At 39.4% G+C, this 19098-nt stretch overlaps 1 protein-coding gene across 13 annotated transcripts in view; it reads right to left on the bottom strand.

Moving 5' to 3' along the window:
• LOC125284383 (ryanodine receptor 3-like) overlaps positions 1-19098 on the bottom strand; it is a 200840-nt gene that overhangs the window by 145981 nt on the left and 35761 nt on the right. For all 13 annotated transcript variants that reach the window (XM_048228300.1, XM_048228301.1, XM_048228305.1 and 10 more), the window contains exon 3: positions 10326-10427. In XM_048228300.1, coding sequence (XP_048084257.1) covers positions 10326-10427 — 102 coding nt within the window. The remainder of the gene's footprint in view (positions 1-10325; positions 10428-19098) is intronic.

The raw sequence follows: 19098 nt of genomic DNA, 5'->3' as shown, positions 1-19098 counted from the left end.
TGTGGCTTCTTAGGGACAGGGGTGAGACATGATATCTTTCACAGTGTTGGAACTTGTCCGAGGCGTAAACTCAAATTGAAGATGTGCTTCAGTGGCTCCCCCAGTTCAGCAGCACAGGTGTTGAGTGGCCTTGGACACAGTCTGTCAGGCCCCGCTGCCTTATTAGTTTCCTTAGTTGAGCTCTTACTTGATCTGCTGTGATGATGGGGGGTGTGAGGGGAGGGGAGGGGGTGCATCTGGGATCTGTGTGTCTGATGGCTGTTGACGGAGTCGTTGTCACCTCATTGTTCATGATCGCCATGTGGGGGAGGGGTGCAATATCCAGTGATGGTGGTTGTACGATAGCCTGTGATGGTGGAGGTGAGTGTTGCACTGATATTGAGGGGGTGTGGGGGTGGGGGCTGGGGATGACCACCTCCTTGATGTCCCTATCAAGGCTGCCAGAGTCGTGGACACCTCAACAGGCACAGGCAAGGAGGCGTCAGGCGGGGTGCATGTTAATATGGTTAATATGGTATAATATGGTTTATGTTAAACCTAACTTAAGGAGAATGAATCACTGAAGTTGACTTGTAGCCTAAATAACGAGAACAGCTTTACTCCACCACCTCCTTGTTGTCTTTATGATTTCTTAATTCAAACAATGACATGCCCAACCCTCTCTCTCTCTCTCTCTCTCTCTCTCTCTCTCTCTCTCTGTACGTAACCTATGTTCCAAATTATGTTTTATGGTAAGGTAACGTTCAAGTTAGATCTGCTGCATGAAGGAGAGTAAGAGGACCACCGTGACCTATCCTTCTTGTATGTTTGATAAATAGGTCCATCTCATCTCAAAGTTTCAATGCATAATCGGAATAATGGTTTCACATAGTCAACTTTGCAAAATACATCCAGAGCTGCACTCAAAACATCCGGGGCTGAAGCCCCGGTAACATCGGCTGGCGACGTCCCTGTAAGCTGACAGAGTAAATGCTGGGAATGAAATATCACTGTACACACACACACACACACACACACACATATACAGTTTATACTCTCTCTCTCTCTCTCTCTCTCTATCACCTCTGTTGGACACTTGGACACACACACACACTCTCACACACAGCTGCCAGAGGTCATCTGCTTTACACGCACCATTTGAGCCACTCAACCAGTGCTCATTAGACACACACAGGCTCACGCAGCAGACTGTAAAGTACTTGGGCCAAAGAAGCCCATTTTCTCCTGCTACTCCGTAATCATTAAGAAACGCCAGAAATGTGCTTCTGAGTGCGGCTTTGACCCAGACTATACATCTAATTAAGCACTGCAGTATATGTGGAGTTAAGCATGTCTCTGCTAGGCTTCCTGTTAGTACTGTAACTGTGGTAACACTTTACGATAAGGGTACATGAATTATCATGAATTCATGCATGAATTAATACACAATTTATGCATTACTTCATCCCTTAATATCTCATAAATCATCAATTAATTCATTACATGATTACTGCCAAACATGGTCAGCCCTATTCAAATTTAGCCTGGAAAGCTAGCCCGAATGTAGCCCCGCCCACAAAATTTCAGGTTGGGAATTGGGAAGTTCCATTGAGAAGCAACTATGCCGAACTATGACCTGAGCGTGCTTCAGTTGATTTTGTTTGCAACAAAAAGCCTGTCGCTAAAGCTAGACATTTAGATTTTGCTATCGCCTCTGTTGTACAAGATATTGACAGCGCAATAACTTTATTGCTCTGGGGCCGGTTCCCCAAAACGTTCTTATCGCTAAGTAGTTCTTAACCTATTCCTTAACCTATCTCTTAACGTTATGGCACGATTCCCGACACGTTCGTCCGCAAAGTATATCTTCTGTAAGTCACACGTTAGTAAGGCTGGTCTGGACCATTCGTAAGCTCTTTCTTAGCGTTGTTTGAGCTCAAGACGCTAGTTGCCGCTACTGTGCAGCAGTCTTTAGAAGTCAGCGCAGCGCAGTAGCCTACAAGTCAAACTATGGTACAGTATGTTGACAATGTTGTGGCTCAACGATGATTTTATGTTAATGACATTTTAAGACTAATAATAAAATATGTTTGCAATGGATACAGGCCTCTTTATGAAGTTTACTTTATTCGGTATCAGAAATAATATGGTGGTAATTAGCCTAGTCTATTTTGTAATGTCATTAAAGCGTTCAAATTGGCAAACACTTTTGATAATTAAAAGCTGGCAAAGAATTTGCCTCTAAATGGATGAGATCTATAAATGGGTAAGCATGGTGGTGTCCAGTAAGCGACCAACTATGGCAGCGATCCAACGTGTCCTTGTATTGAATCAAAAACGGCGCCGGCCACGGAGCCGTGTAGTCCATGTCGCTCCATAGCTCTTTTTTGGTGCTGTTGCACATGTTATTCCGAAAGCTGGAAAACCGTGTCACCTTGTGCAACCTCACCTCATCCAGCAAAACTTCAAGTTCCTCTGACGAGAAGCTTGGTGCCCTTTTTTACGTTGCTTGCCCACCATATTCTGTATCTAACTCTCTCTCTGTTCATTGTAGATAGGTTGCTTTTTATTGAAAACATTAACCAATGGCACTCAATACCACATTAAACAGAAGTAACTGCAGCTGCTTGCCAATCAATTCTAATTGTAATGTACCTTACCATTAATATAAAAGTGTATTACACATTTTTTTAGAAGTCGTTAAACCCATGTCAAAAAGCGGCACAAGTGGCACAACGGGATAAGGAGGGTGGATGATTAGCGAGGATAGGCCTACCCGTTACAACATATCGTGTGAACATATAACTGACAATTTGATAATTTAATTAATAGTCTATATTTTACTGATAACTTAAACTATGTTAAAATAAAAGTTACTGGAATAATTTGAGGAATGTTCCATTTGCATAGAATGTGTTGTCTTTCTTAACGCGGTCATGCACCTTCGTGTGAAGTGGAAAATCGATTCCTGAGCAATCGATGCCAACTAATTCAGCACCTTCACTTGGGACAGCGCCTTTGTAACGTCGAACGTAAGAGGCATCGTTAAGATCATTAAGTTAAGAATCTTCCTAAGGGACACTTCGGGGAACACACTTAGGAACATAAACAACTTTGGTAAGATATATCTTTTGAGTCTTCTTAGCGCATTATCACTCTTATATATTAAGAGTGAGCGTTATCGGGGAACTGGCCCCTGATTGGTTAGGTCTCCAATTGAGTGCAGAGCCATTCTCCTCCTCTGTGTCGGTTGAAACACACCCCATAATCACGCCCCAATGAAATAGTATCAGACTTCAATTCTGACTAGAATTGAGTATGACGACATCAGACTAATTCAAATTGTGATGACATACAAACATCATGAACTCATGAGAAACTAACTATTAATTCATGTCATTTCACAATTTACCCAACATCAAATAACATGTCATTCATCAGTGTTACAGAAGGACCTATTCACTACTTTAGCTGAGGGGCCACAAACATGATTACTCATAAGAAGCTAATTGTGATGACACACAAAAATTATAAACTCATGAGAAACTAACCATTCATTCATGTCATTTCACAATTTAGCCAACATCAATAACATGTCATTCATCAGTGTTAAAGAAGGACCTACTCACCACTTTAGCTGAGGGGCCACAAACATTACTCATGAGAAGCTAATGCTTAATAGTTAATGATGATATGCATGAGACAATATTGATTGATTGTTTATTGTACTGTATATTCCCCTAACAAATTAAATCTTACATGCATGAATTCATGATAATTTATGTACAATAATCCTGAATTTCATGAGAAGTGATGACCACATTTTTAGCTAGAAAAAGAAATCACCATGATCATGCTTAATAAATCAAAATTCATGATGATGTACCCACCATACCTAATGCTTTAAATAATGTGTTGTTCATGCACGAGGTCACAAATGAGAGACTATGAACTAATGTCAATTCCTGATTCATGAGATACACTGTAAAAATTAGAACTTGCATTTTTTCAGCCAGAATATGTAAAGGAGTAAACAGAACTGGAAAGACCAGAAAAATATACTAAACTCATATAATGAATTTATCTTATCAAGTTTTGTGACTTCATCTCACATACTTTTGTAACCCAGTTGACTCAACTTCAATATTTAATTGCCTGTGTCTGTGAAGTCACCTGAAAAAAAATCTCATGTTGGCACATGCGTGCTTTGAATCACTCACGGGGGATTCCCCACTGAGCCAGAAGGAGCTCAAGGCAAAGCCAAGAAGAACTACTCCATGTGGTGGATTAGTCTTGTGAGGGAAGATCGCCAGAAAGTTTGTGGTTTCTCTCTACAGCGACCAGGAACATCGCAGTAAAGGTAAAGTACAAAATCAATCTACACAGTCATTTTATCGCCTTAAACTCAAGTCTTGTATAGTTTGTTGAACATTGCAATGGCTAGCTAGCGTTAGTCTACTCAGCTGGCGAGCTAATGTTAACTAGTTAATGGAAGCTAACATAAACCGACATCTTTGGTGAGACTTTGGCCAATGATAATGACTATAAAGTTATGCGTACACCTCTGAACAACGAACGTTTCCCTTGCTTCACGTAATTCAGCTTATTATTGTCCAGTTGTGTCCATAGCCAAATTGCTGGGGAACAGTTTGTGTTGTAGCTGAAAACGCGAAATGCCATAGCTTGTCATGCAAAGTTGTGTTTGCTAACTTGTAAGATGCTTCGTTACAATCTAAATAAGACTACTTTTTATAAACGTTGGACCAGTCCTTTTGACTTAATTTAACGTTAGCCAAACTTTGCTTAATAACAATACAAAGTGATATGTAAATGTTTCTCCTGTAAAGGGGTTTTCACATCGCCAGCAGTAGCTGCTATGCACCTTTGCTTTCCGCTCTGCTCAATGCTGGCAAGTTTCACTGCTGTTTTGCTACTTTTGCTCAGAGCAAAAAACGGCTTTAAAATCCGCAATTCACATTTAAATTTATAAACAACATTAGCCTTAACATTATATCAGGGGAGCAGGAAAATAGACACAACCTTTTCACAACAATAGTTTGTGACATGAAGTTATTTCCATGATTGCCAGCTTTAGCTTGCCTCAACCCATGTAATGTGTTGATTTTTTTATTTTTTTTGATTTCTCACTGATTGTGCGAACAAACGTCATGCGTGGCCGCGGTAGCAAAGACAAAGCTAAAATTGGGGTTGCCAGACTAGGAAAACGCATGCACTTTAATGACTACAGATTCATTCTGAATTATGAAAATTTGGGAATTAAATAATCTTTGTATCTCTGTCTGTGTGCCCAGGTGATGGCATGCATTGCAGAACACCGTAAAAGAATAGCCTTGGAAGGATTGCCCCTCTACCTCAGGGAGGACCCAACAAGTCTTTTCAAGAAATGTCTGGTAATAATCAATCTTATTCTCTGTGCATGTTGTCTTATCTCACCACCTGTGTTTCTTCCTCTACTTCTTTGGCTCCTTTCTTTTATCCTGCCTCTCCTCCTTTTTCCTATCCCCAATCTCCTTGTGTCCTTTACCAACTCGTCCCTGTCTTCTGTCCGTCTCTCTGGCATCCCTTTTGCCGTCTTCCTCTTCCCTGTCCCTTGATATTGAATGACACATTGTATTGTAATATGTAAACTGTGTTTTTATTTATTATAAAACAGTTGGATACACACTATATCATAGTACACAAGCCAAGTAGTGTATTTATGATGACTTTCTAAAGTATTTTGATTGTGTTAACAAATTGATTAATCTATACAGCTTTTCTTTTAATTATGTTTGACTCAATCAGTGGTGTCTTCTGTGTTTGCACACTCTCAGGATACAGATGCTGAGGAAGACTACACCAAAGGTGTGAAAATTGGGATCCTCACAGTGAAAGAAGATGGCGTTGCAGCAGTCGAGTCTCTTCCTGTGGTAATCAACACAGCCATCATTTTGGAAGAGACTGTTGTTCTCCAGGATATTAAGGATGTACCATCTGCATTTGCGTATTTGATGGGCCTTGTTTATGCAATCAATATGCAATACCCCAAAAACCTCAAGTATACCTTTGAGGTGATACAAAAGGTTTTTCTCAACCTAGGAACTACCAGCTGTTCTGCGAGAACCCTGTCTTTCGGAAATAAAATGCAGGGACATCTGCGATAGTTTGATTGATGTAATGGCACATTATTGTAAGTTTTACTGATTGTTAGGACTGTGAGACCTTTTAAGTTTAATTTTATGCATTTGGTAACACTTTACTTGACGGGTGAGTACATAACATATTCATAGTAGCTGTAGTGACCGTTTCAGAAGACATGACAACATTCATACCCAACCCTTCAAAAATGTGGCAGTCAGAATGGCGATATTTATTGCCATTTATGCTTGTCATCTGATCATATCATATCTAAATATTTTTATGAATAGCTTATATTATTGCTATACAGGTTGTTAAGTATTCATAATCACTTATCCGAGTTTAAGACTGAGAGGTAAACTACATATAGCTGACCAGTATTTGTTGACCCTGATTTGTTGACACCTTGAGGTAATTATAATATTTTGCCGCTTTGCCCACACTCAAGGGAAAATGTCCAAAGTTCCCGGGTCATCTCTATGTAGTTTACTTCCCAGTGTTAAACTTGGATGTGAATGAATGTTGTGTCATGTTTTATGAATAAATTATAAATACTTAGTTTGATAATTTCACAGCTGCTATGAATGTGATATGTACTTACCCATCATGTAAAATGTTACCATGCATTTTTATACAATTTTTGTTGCTTTATGACTAAAAGGTACAACAAAGTGCATTTTATTATTCAATTTTGAAAACAATGGCATTTTTCTTTTCAAAGCCATGTTTTATCCTCATTACAGAGTTCCCTCATTACAGTTTGTATTATGAGGCCCATAGCACTCAGGATCTTAACACTACAGTACCTATTGTGTATTGTGATTGTAAGTGACTTTTTTTATTATTATTATTATTATTATTTTTTTTTTTTGATTGTGTGCAGCTCAAAGATCACTGAATATAGTTGAAACCCCATTGTTTCAAAACATTTCTGATATATTCTTTTATTGTGTGCAGATGAAAGTTCACTGATTACAGGTGAGAACCTGTAGTTTCAAAACATTTTTTTTTATTATTTTTATTTATTTATTTTTTGATTGTGTGCAGCTCAAAGTTCACTGATTAGAGGTGAAAACCTGTAGTTTCAAAACATTTTTGAAAAATATCTGTGTATTCTATGCTGCATTTAGGCTGTGTAAAAGATCATTTTGAGGCTACTTGTGTGTGCAGTGCTTCTACACTGATTTCTGCAATCACTTGCATTAATTGTTGCTTTGGGTTTTCCTTACTTTTTATCTTAAGTTGTACCAACTAGTAACTTAAACTTGTGTTTTGAAGTCCTCCGAATAGTTGGTAGAAAAAGCTTTTTATAGTTGAAAGATGTTTTTATTTCAAATTGATTATGTAAGTTATGCCCTCTCTTCGAGTATACTCACAAAAACATTTACAATAAGTTGCCTTATTTCTAGTTGTGTTTACTCAAAAAAGCCCTTGTAATAGGTTGCATTACTTTTTTGAGTAAACTAGGCAAATTAAGAAATGAGTGAATTCATGATAATTTATGTACCCTTACCGTAAAGTGTTACCATAACGGCTAATAAAGTCACACTGTGTCTTGGATTGTTAACAGTACTTTAACAGTACTGACACCTGCCAAACCATCTGTCTGAAGTGCCCTTCACTATGTTCATCCATCTAGTATCAAATCCCATTTTGCAGGGCTCCCTGTTACCACTCAAATAATGTTTTCTACACTAACTCAACAACAGTCTGCTAGAGCCGGTACTTTAGCTTGGCCGGCAGAGTAACTGATTCCAATGTTCAAACAACAGAATGGCCTTGTGGCATTCTGACTGGTTGAAGGTTGTCCTTGATTTAAGTCTATTTCTTTTTTCATCAAATTCAGCAATTCTGCTGTTTATCTAGCCACCTGTCCTTAGTGCGCACTCAAATTACTCAAATATGTGTGTGGAGTTCTGACTGTATACCAGAAACAAAGTGGTGATCTGACATCTGACTTCAGCAGCTTTGGCACTTTTACTACTCTCCTCCACACACACTGACAAACACACACAAACATACACATGCGTACACATACATGTAAACACACATACAAACACACGTCTCAACACACAGGTGCGTGCGTGCACTCACACACACACACACACACTCACACATTCACACACGCACACATTCACACACATACATCTTTGAAAATAATGTCTGTGTTTGGTTTGTTGCTAGTGTACAGCCCCCCTGCTAAAGGTCCAAAAATCTCCTCACGGCTCCGACTACTGCAGGAGTGTGGAAAATGGCAGTAGGGACTCTGGCGTTAGTGAAGTGTTCTAATTACCACAGACTGGCCTGCCGCAGCAGTGCATGGCTGACAGCACAATGTTCGTTGGACAAGTGCATTCATCTTCCCCAACTAAAAGCAGCCAGGAGGAGAGCAGAAAGATCATGGGGACGAATGGGTCATTTTGCTACATTAGCTGTGGTGGGTTTTCAACTTTATGAATTTTTTAGACTACATCTCTCTGAGTATTCAAAAGAATAGGACTGGATTACATTTTTGACTGTCATTTTTTTTTTACTTACATAAATGTGTGTGTGTGTGTGTGTGTGTGTGTGTGTGTGTGTGTGTGTCTGAGTTGTGTGTGTATGTCCCAGGTACACACACCAACACCTCAACTGCCTTGGAATCTGATTTCAGTTTGTATTTGTCACGTTGTTAAGAGCTCCAACACCATCGACTTGTTCCCATTCCTCTTGGAATCCATAATGCCATTAGTTATTTAGCCTCGTCCACACACAGTAGGCAACCGGCATGAGAGACTCAGCAGCATTAGCCCCAGTCCACTTCTCCACAGAGGCTTAGCCAACATCTGATCACGAAAGACTGCATTTGGAGTCAGTGAGACTTGGACTGCAAACATGAGGTGGCAGGCCAGAAAATGAGTGACTGAGTGAGGGGGGAGAAATGGAGTCAGAAAAGAAAGAGTGTTGAAGAAACGTTTTCTTTTTTTAAAAGTGAGTGCATTATCGTTTGGATGTAATAGAAGGGAGATTTCATCTATCAGGCATCAAGCATGAGTGCCGCGCTCAGACAGAATGTATGCACTGATGATCATCATCATTCAGGACAAAAAAGGGGCTCATTTCGTTTAGATTTGTTCCCAAAATAAAATCATTAAAAGGAATGGTGACTGCCTACTGGGATTACAACAGACTTGCTGAGAGTTAGAGAAGGCATGGAAAATTACTTCATCAAAAGTATTTCCTCAATAGCAATGCAGGGAGACAACACTGTTGCTCCCACTAAAAAAATAACTGATTTTTTAATTCAGCTCACTGAACTCGGATGGATGTTTCTTCTGATAGCATATATCCTTATCCCTGTGATAGCTGCCAGGTGTCTCACTCTCCCTCATACAGTAACATACAATGTAGCTGAAGACTGACTCATGCCTCACTGAGAACAGCTGACTGTAGCTGTTTTCAAACCTCCAGACACATCACATGCCAACAGGCACAGGCTTCAAAGAGTTGAATGTTCACACAAGACGTGATGGCATGGGTGGAATGTGTTCACACCTACAGGAAATGCAACGGGTGGTTTCAGTAAGGGGAGGTGCCAGGGTTGAACCTGGCCGGATAAATGGGGGAACAGGGTTGGCCTACAGCCCCTGGTAACCAATCATTTCATTCCATTATTAAAATAATGTTCCAATAGTTTCACATGGATAGTATGACTATGCCTACTATGCTAGTTGTAGTTTTTATAGTTGGACACATTGTGGAACTTTGGGCAGTGTTTTTATACTCCTCAACCGGTCCACTCCTAATCTCCTATATATGTTATTACCTGTGTTATTCAGACCTATGCTCACTCAGGTAACACCTGTGCTTAGTGCTAGAGGGCTGTTAGTGTCAGGTGCGGGTGATGTCCAGGGCAAATAACTTAGACATTTGTGTTCACGCATACAACCCGCTAGCCTGGGTGAACCCAGACCAACTAGTTAGCAAATTTGAATTTGCTCTGCAGGTCCATCTGGAAAGGCTTCATTAACTTATGACTTCAATGGGGTGTAACCAGCAGTCAAATGAATCCTACTTAGAAGCAATTTCCTCAATCCTCTGTAAATTGTACAGTATGGGTCTAGGAGTGTCTCTGTGTGTGTGTTTGTTAGTGTGTGTGTGTGTGTGTGTGTGTGTGTGTTATGTAGCGGGACCATGCAAATTAAAGGGATCGCATGGGTGGTACTCACTTCATTGTTCAGTCCTGTTTTGGCCAGCATTTCTTGCAGAGCTCGCACTGATAGAGACTGCTCCAGCACAAAGTTACAGATGCATAGGTCTGGAGGAACAAACTGGAGAAGAAGAGAGCAGGAGAGAGAAAGGAGCAGAGAAGGTGATTAGAGAGAGAGATAGAGAGAGAAAAAACAAAGAAATAAAGTGATGTTAAGCAACTACATAAAATATTCAAATTCACTCTTGAAATAATAATACAAACAACTAAAGCATAATATATTGTCTTTTGACGGGACCACTGGCCATTCATGGCACTCCATCTCCAAACTGCAACTGTGCATTGAGAAGCTAAAGGGAAAGATACATAATAAGTCTTTGCAATAATGCAGTGGTCTTCTCAGACCAGGTCATACTTGGAGATAAAACACACAGACAGAGGAGCTATTTAATGGACATTCTGGCTTCAGAACACACTTACACCATTAAAAATCCACCTAAGCGTATAAGACAACTCAGCAGGAGCACATAAGCTGCTTAAGTAGCAATTGATTGTGCCATATGATCTTGGTAAATGAACATAAAAGTAAGACAATAGAGTGGGTTTACAAATTATAATAAAAAATAATCTGAAATAATGTAAAGTCAAGGGCTAGCACTCCACCAATCAGATTGGTTATTGAGTCCGACTGCCCACTGGCCGATTCGACAAGTCAAATCGTCCAAAATGACCGCCGATGGCTTCCTACTGACGACGGCATGGAACACACCGAACAGACTCGTGTCACCGACCTCCGACAGACGATAATCGTGATAGTGTGTGTCCGTGCCTTAAAGCATTTGTACACACAGTTTTAAATAGTTTGTTCATTCATTTGTCCAAAACCATCGTTGCTTAATAACGTTATGAAAACACTCATAGACCAACGAGTGGTCCAGAGTACTCGTTAAAGGGGTGGTTCAGGATTTTGGAGATAGGACCTCATTTCCAAATTAGCTAAAGCTGATATTCATCAGTGGAGACCGTTTTCAACACATTTCATCCAGTCCTTCTAGTTGCAGAGTTTGCAGGTGCTAGGCTAGCACAAGTCATCAGTATGTGTTAGCCTGCCACTAAAAACAGTCTTACCCACTCCACAGTACACCCGAGGCAAATAAATTATAATGCCAGACTATCAATGTAAATGTCTAAACGGAATGTTTTGTGCCATATGCAAAGGTTTAATAAACCTTTTGAACAAATAGTTCAAAAGTCTGAGTACAACAAAATTGTGAATCTCTCATACACTCTAGGTTTTTCTCTACCTACAACAGAAATGAGGGGGGAAATTAGATTAATCCTGACAAACTGATATTTTCGTGTTTTTTGGGGTTGAATTTTGAAGATCTTTTTGAAAAAATATGTGTGTTCTTCTCAAACTTATTAGCTATATTGTTTATCATTTTAAAAGGCCTATTTCTCCTGATTACAATGATGGGTATATTGTATCTCTGCAATGTAGCATAATCACACAGTAAGCCTTTTTGTGCCATGAGACCATCAAGCATAAAAAAAAGAAATGTTCGGTGCAGTCTGCAAAGGGTTAAGTATGAAACGATACATTGGCAGAATAGTTTCTGATTATCTTTGTCTAAGTGTAGGCTATATTTTATTAGGCCTATAAGGTAAAAGCAGAGAAAGGAACATGGTGCGTCAAATGACTGGGACACTGGGCCCAGCTCCTTATCCACTACGCTACCTCCACCTTGTACAAACATTTCATAACTGTGTGCACAAATGCTTTACTGATGAGAATTAATGTAGGAACAATGCTTTACAAATGAGGAACAAAGCCTTTAGTAATAGCTTACAAATGCTTAATACATGCTTAATAGTGTGTAGTTATTATAAAGTGGTACCCATTTCCTGATTGCATATGTGCTATATTTGCAACTATTGACTATCTTTGCAAAACTCTACACACTAATCACAAATCTGGAAAGGCTACATATACATAGAGTTATACATAGCCTACAGATTCATACATAGAAACAGACACTCACACACACACACACACACACACACACACACACACACACACACAGACATGTGGTTTGTGCAGACGTATAGACATACATGTATAAACAAACACACACACATACACAAAAACATACACACACATGTACACAGAAAAACATTTATGCTGAAACTAGGGCTGCCCAAAAAATATCTATGGTAATTGCAATTTTTCTGACAGATATTGCATTTGTGATTTGCGATATGATTTTTGAAAGTTAATGAATTGATTCAGTTCAATATTCCAAATGTCTCTTTAATAGTGGTCAGGAAATTGGTTGAACATGTGAGCCTATTGCTGTCAGTGCTATATTGTTAATATTGCTATAAATGTGTTATTCAATTGCAAACTGAGTGTAAAGAAGTGAATGTTTTCAGTTTTCAGGCAAATGTATAATAAATATATTGTTTTATTCATTGCTTTACTGCCAGTGACTATTCATAACACAATGCCAATGAAAATAAGGCATTGTTAAATATAAGAATATATAAAATAATGGCAAAGCATGGTGATTTTACACTGTACAGCTTTATTCCCTGAACAAAAATACCATAATAGAAAGAGAGATTTTGAGAATTAAGAAATAAAACTACAGGTGGCTAACAATACATGTTCTTCTGGAGGCTGTAAACGGCATTAAACATAATCTGCTATGAATTCAACTTAAATGCAATGACATGACACAGACACTTTGAAATGCTATCCATTTCATGCTCCCAGATGGTCCTTTCCTGCTTCATCTCCAGCATACTGACAGCCATAGCAAATTCCTGACCACAGATATAAAAACGGACACACACACACACACACACACACACACACACACGCGCGCGCGCACGCACACACTCAGAGACGGTGTGGTGACTGATTGCACTCTAAAACCAATTCTGATTATTGCATTCTTTTGAAGAGGTGCCAACTAAGAGGAAAAATAAAAGCCCAGATGTCTTTGTGTTTGCTACATTTGCCTCTCATACATATCCATCATGTTCAAGAAGCCTCAATGCACTATGACTGCTTATTTATTGGGCCTTTTGAAACTATTACTCTAATGGGGCGATACAGTCATGAAGATACAGTATGCTGTGCTTTGACCAAAAAAAGGACAGATTTGACAAATGTATCAAGTAAATGTAGTCACCTTAAGGGTGTCACTGTAAATCAATACACAGAGCTGATTGTGTTGACAGCATTCTTGGTTTTGACAGCCCATTCTCATTTGCTGTAAATATGAGTTTATGATACACAAGACATATGATGAGGGTAGGTAGCCATTATTGAGACAGAATTGCATTTTTGCCAACAATCTCCTCAATTGAATCATATCCCATAAAGGCAATTTGTCTAAAAGCCCATGGAAACCCCTCGTTCTCAGGTGTAATAAACACCGCACAAAAATCCAGCACTTCCAAACGTTTTTATTGATTTAATGCTGTAAGCAGACGAGCAGAATCAGCAAACTCTTCGTCCGCCTGTAGAACAATGGACATTTTAATTAAGCCTCTCATCTTTAAAGCAGCACTAAACAAGATTTGCTCTCGGGCTCCCCCTACAGTTGAGCAGCGCAATAATAAATGAACTAAATATGAGTATTCTGCTAAGTATGAACATAACCAAGCAGCCGTGGCCTACTGGTTAGCGCTTCGGACTTGTAACCTCGGGGTTGCCGGTTCGAACCCCGACCAGTGGGAATGCCTTGAGCAAGGCACCTAACCCCTCACTGCCCCCCGAGCGCCGCTGTTGTTGCAGGCAGCTCACTGCGCCGGGATTAGTGTGTGCTTCACTTTACTGTGTGTTCACTGTGAGCTGAGTGTGTTTCACTAATTCACGGATTGGGATAAATGCCCTCACGTGATCATGCACCGACAGCAATCTGTAGAAGTGTTCCTACCCGAACACAGAAAGTTGCTAGGTCGGTAATTGCCTACAGAGGGCGGCTCAGAAATGGCAGAAGTACCGTTTGTCATGTTGTGAGATTATGTTATTATCAAAATTATTATGGAAACGTTATGTTAAGGTAAAAAAAATGAGATACTCTGAAGGTTAGAGCCTGATACTGATCGAGGCACTTTTGTCTCAAAGCTTTCATTTCCTCTCAACTCAAATGTAAAGCCTACCGGACTCACCTTGTATTATAGGGCAGAATAAAAAGGGCCCAAATCCAATGTTGACTTTGTTGTTAGCTAACTTTATGAAGAATTGTTAGCAACTTTATGAAGAATTGTCCCAAATATTCAGGATTAGTTCATGAAGGACTGCAGTTTGAATGTCTATAATGAGGCTGTGATTGGACCTTAGATCCAAAGCTGAAATTGGCTGATTTTGTCTTGAAAAGCATAGCAGACATCAAACGGACATGACATGACACAAGGTTAAAAATGTGATTCACCAGAGGGCATATTTAAGGTGAAATAACCAACCCAACCAACAGGGACAATAAAGACTCTGAACTTTGACCTGTCACCAAAGAGGACAGTATCAGTGAGCAGTGAAGGTATCATGTATGATGATGAAAACAAGTGTTCTATTCAGTACTCTCAAAGGGCCCCTTAAAGAACATTTTCCTATTTTCTGAGTGAGGCACAATATTTCATAATATCCTTTAACCTCGCCGCATCATTAGATAAGCAGAACTTTTAACCCCAATGATGGGGTGAATGAATCGGGCTGGACACAGTGCAGAGAAGAGAAAACTGGAGTAAAACTTAAAAAACGGGACTGTGGCCAAGCAGGACGGGGTGCAGCAGTCTGACAGTTTGAGGTAGTTGGAGAAGCTGGGACCTGCAGTAAGATAAATTAAGCCAGCTTAAGCAAAATGGTGTCCTCTTTCTTCAGAGAAGAGCAGGCTAAGAAAGTCAGGTAAACTGGAGCACTTTGTTTGGTGCACCTGTGCATACACCATAACACCAACACCCACATACCCCCCACACACACACACACACACACACACCCCCACACACACACACACACACAACATCTGGGGTTTGGCAAAAGACATTTTGAGTACAGGTTAACTACAGCATGCTCTCATTCCACTCTTGATCTGGAGGCCTTGAAACGCTTTTCTTCACATGCTTTACTGAAGGTTTACAGAGATTTTTATTGCTTTCCAGGAGGACAGTTCAATGATACCATCTTAGCAACTGTACAGAATTATGACAGTTATTACAGAGCACTACAGATGTGTCTGGATGGTATGAAAAAACACTGTAAAGCCTTATTTTCTAGCCTTGAGTGGACAATTATTTCTGGGACCATTTCCGGAGCAACGTTGTAATGAAATGTGCAGCCTGTAGCTACATGCTAAGCGGTAGCACTAGCTAGCATAACAACAACACTAAAGAATCAAGATGAAGAAGGGAGATGAACGTGATAGACGGGTAATTAAAAACGCACCCAAAGCTTGGAAAGCGGACATCTGGGCACATTTCGGATTCTACGAAGTTAATGGGAAACTAGACAAGACGTAGGCGGTGTGTAAAACCTGCCACACTAAAATCAAGCACGTTGGCAATACAACTAACTTCACGAACCATATCGTTGGCATCCTGAGTTGGCTTCGTTACTGTGTGTGCACTATGTGCAGGGTAGGAATTTCACGACGGCCATGGCCATCGTTGCCCCTTGAGTTGGCCGTGATGTCCCTTTGAAAATCAGAGGTTTACAGGCCACGGTGGCCTTGGTGTCCCCTTCTTTCAATATTCTGTTTTGCGTCCGACTAATAACAATTTTTATTTAGCCTATGGCCTGTCAAAATAAGCATTTACAGCGCAAATTAATTTAGTCTTTTACGCAGTGGAGAAAGTGACAGCGCACGGCAAGAAAGAAAGTGCATCCAAATTCACCCATTCTTCTCAGTTGAACTACTCGCGAACGAGCCTACTCATCACACAGACATCACAACACAGACAAGTAGCCTATCACATCACATGAAAGAGCTTTTTCTCAACTTTTAAACGATGTTAGCCGTTAATTGCTGTGGCGAACGGTTCACGAGAAAAGTAAATAATATAATTCAATTTAATCATAAATTCTACTGAAGTTTCTGCGCCCATCTCCCTACCCATTCATATCAGTGGGATACTTCAGGAACCCTTCGTTCAACACGTATAACAAACCATATATCAGAATAAACAGCTGACCTTACCGAACAGAAAGGTGTAAAGCAGTCCCCTGTACAGTTAGCCGTTCCAGAGTAATCCAGTTTTGAATTTGCAGCAAATTTCGACATGCATGGATGTCTCCAAATTTGGGCTTTAAGTTTTACAATGTGTTTAAATTATTAAACTTATTAAAATGCCATATCCAATACCCTGTACCATTCAATTTTATTTTATTTAATGATATTTATGTCAGATACAGGAGAGTGATAATACACACATAGCAGCCAATAAAATCTGTTGTTCAATATCTGACAGCTTGTATTGCCTCACGACCTCAAAATTTGCCTTGTTGTGTGTGGTAGAATTTTGATGCATCGCAATGCATCGTAGAATCGAATTGAATCGAATCGTTACCTGGTGAATCGTAATCGAATCGAATTGTGAGGGCAGTGCCAATACACACCCCTACTACTGAACAGGAAAATGTCCAACATTGACTTTGACAGCTGTTTGTTTACACCAAGCTGCCTCTGGTTGCCTTACAGCACGATCATGCAACATTATCTATCCACCAACCAGAGGAATACACTGTGGTGTAGTGTAGAGTAGGCCTTACACAACCTGAAGTAGTGTAGAGTAGGTCTTACACCATCTAGAGTAGTATAGAGTAGGTCTTACACCACCTAGAGTAATGTAGAGTAGGTCTAACACCACCTAGAGTAGTGTAGAGTAGGTCTTACACAACCTAGAGTAGTATAGAGTAGGTCTTACGCCACCTAGAGCAGGGGTGGGCAAACTGCGGCCCGCGGCCTGCCAAGCACTTTCATCCGGCCCGCCAAGCATTTCATTTGGTTATCAGGCTGCTCGCTATTTTTTTCCTGCAATAGAGACGACGTTGGTTAGCTTTACTGCAAACTGCTTTTCACTCTCCTTAGAGAACGTTTACAATGTCAATGTCAAAACATCATGTTAAATAGAGATAACATGATGTTAAACTAAGTTAACTCTTAGTTATCTCCTTTGCAGCAGATCTAACGTGAACATTATGCGATCCATTTCATTGGGAACGCGTCTGCACTCACGAGAGGGAGCCACAGGTTCCAGCTGGCTTGTCATTGTTTATAATTGATCTCTCCTTCTTATAATACACTTTTAAAAGGAAATCATGAAGGCAACAGTAGTTCCCACTACTGACCATTTAAAAACTGTGAGAGGGCCCAGCCGTAGGTACAGCACTAGCCATAGCGGAACAGGCAGAAGATCATTGAGAAACTAGAAATGCAATTCCAAGGAATTACCTGTGCATGAAAATGCTTAAGTTGTGATGTAAAATATCATGTATAGTTAAAACAGATAATACAGAGATGGTTACTACGGTGATGCTAGGATAGACATGGTGGTTGCATAGCTTAATAAAAGTTGATAGTTTAAAAGTAGACTGTTTAAAAGCTGAATGTAGATAGTTTAAAAGTTGTTGATAGACAGTAGATAGTTTAAAAGTTGTTGATAGACAGCTAGTTTAATAGATAGTTTAATGATAGTTTAAAAGTAGAAGTTTAAAAGTTGAAGGTAAATAGTTTAAAAGTTGTTGACAGACTGGAAGTTTAATGAATGTTGATATTCAAATAGTTTAATGGCTGTGTATAGGTAGATATTTGACGATAACTGAAAGTTGGAATGGCTCTGATGTTTGCTAGCAGTTATGCTAAGATTTTTAACTATGCTAACCATGCTACTTAGCTAATGTTTTCTAGCAGTGCTAGAAATGCTAACATGCTAACCATGCTACTTAGCTAACTTAGCTAATGTTTTCTAGCAGTTTTGATAAACATGCTAACTATGCTAACAATGTTAACTATGCTAACCATGCTACTTAGCTAACTTAACTAACGTTTTCTAGCAGTTTTGTTAAACATGCTAACTATGCTAGCAATGCTAACATGCTAACTATGTTAACCATGTGACTTAGCTAACCTAGCTTATCATTTTTAGTAGTTATGCTAACTATGCTAACTAACATGCTAACATGCTAACTATGCTAACCATGTGACTTAGCTAACCTAGCTAATCATTTTTAGCAGTTATGTTAACTATGCTAACTAACATGCTAACAATGCTAACTATGCTAGCCATGTGACTTAGCTAACCTAGCTAATCATTTTTAGTAGTTATGTTAACTATGCTAACTAGCATGCTAACAATGCTAACATGCTAACTATGCTAACCATGTGACTTAGCTAACCTAGCTAATCATTTTTAGTAGTTATGCTTACTATGATAATTAGCATGCTAACTATGCTAACTATGCTAACCATGTGACTTAGCTAACCTAGCTAATCATTTTTAGCAGTTTTGTTAAAAATGCTAACATTCTAACTATGCTAACATGCTAACTAGCTACAGTGGTTAGGAGTCATAGTTGAGGACAAGTGTTGACATAGTTGATGACAAGTTAAAAGTTGTTGATAGACAGCTAGTTTAATAGATAGTTTAATCATAGTTTAAAAGTAGACTGTTTAAAAGTTGAATGTATATAGTTTAAAAGTTGAATGTAGATAGTTTAAAAGTTGTTGATAGACAGCTAGTTTAATAGATAGATAGTTTAATGATAGTTTAAAAGTAGACCGTTTAAA

The sequence above is a fragment of the Alosa alosa genome, chromosome 19 (assembly GCF_017589495.1).
Source record: "Alosa alosa isolate M-15738 ecotype Scorff River chromosome 19, AALO_Geno_1.1, whole genome shotgun sequence".
NCBI lineage: Eukaryota > Metazoa > Chordata > Actinopteri > Clupeiformes > Clupeidae > Alosa > Alosa alosa.
Note: the sequence above shows the minus strand (reverse complement) of the source record. Positions and strands in the feature narration are given on the sequence as shown.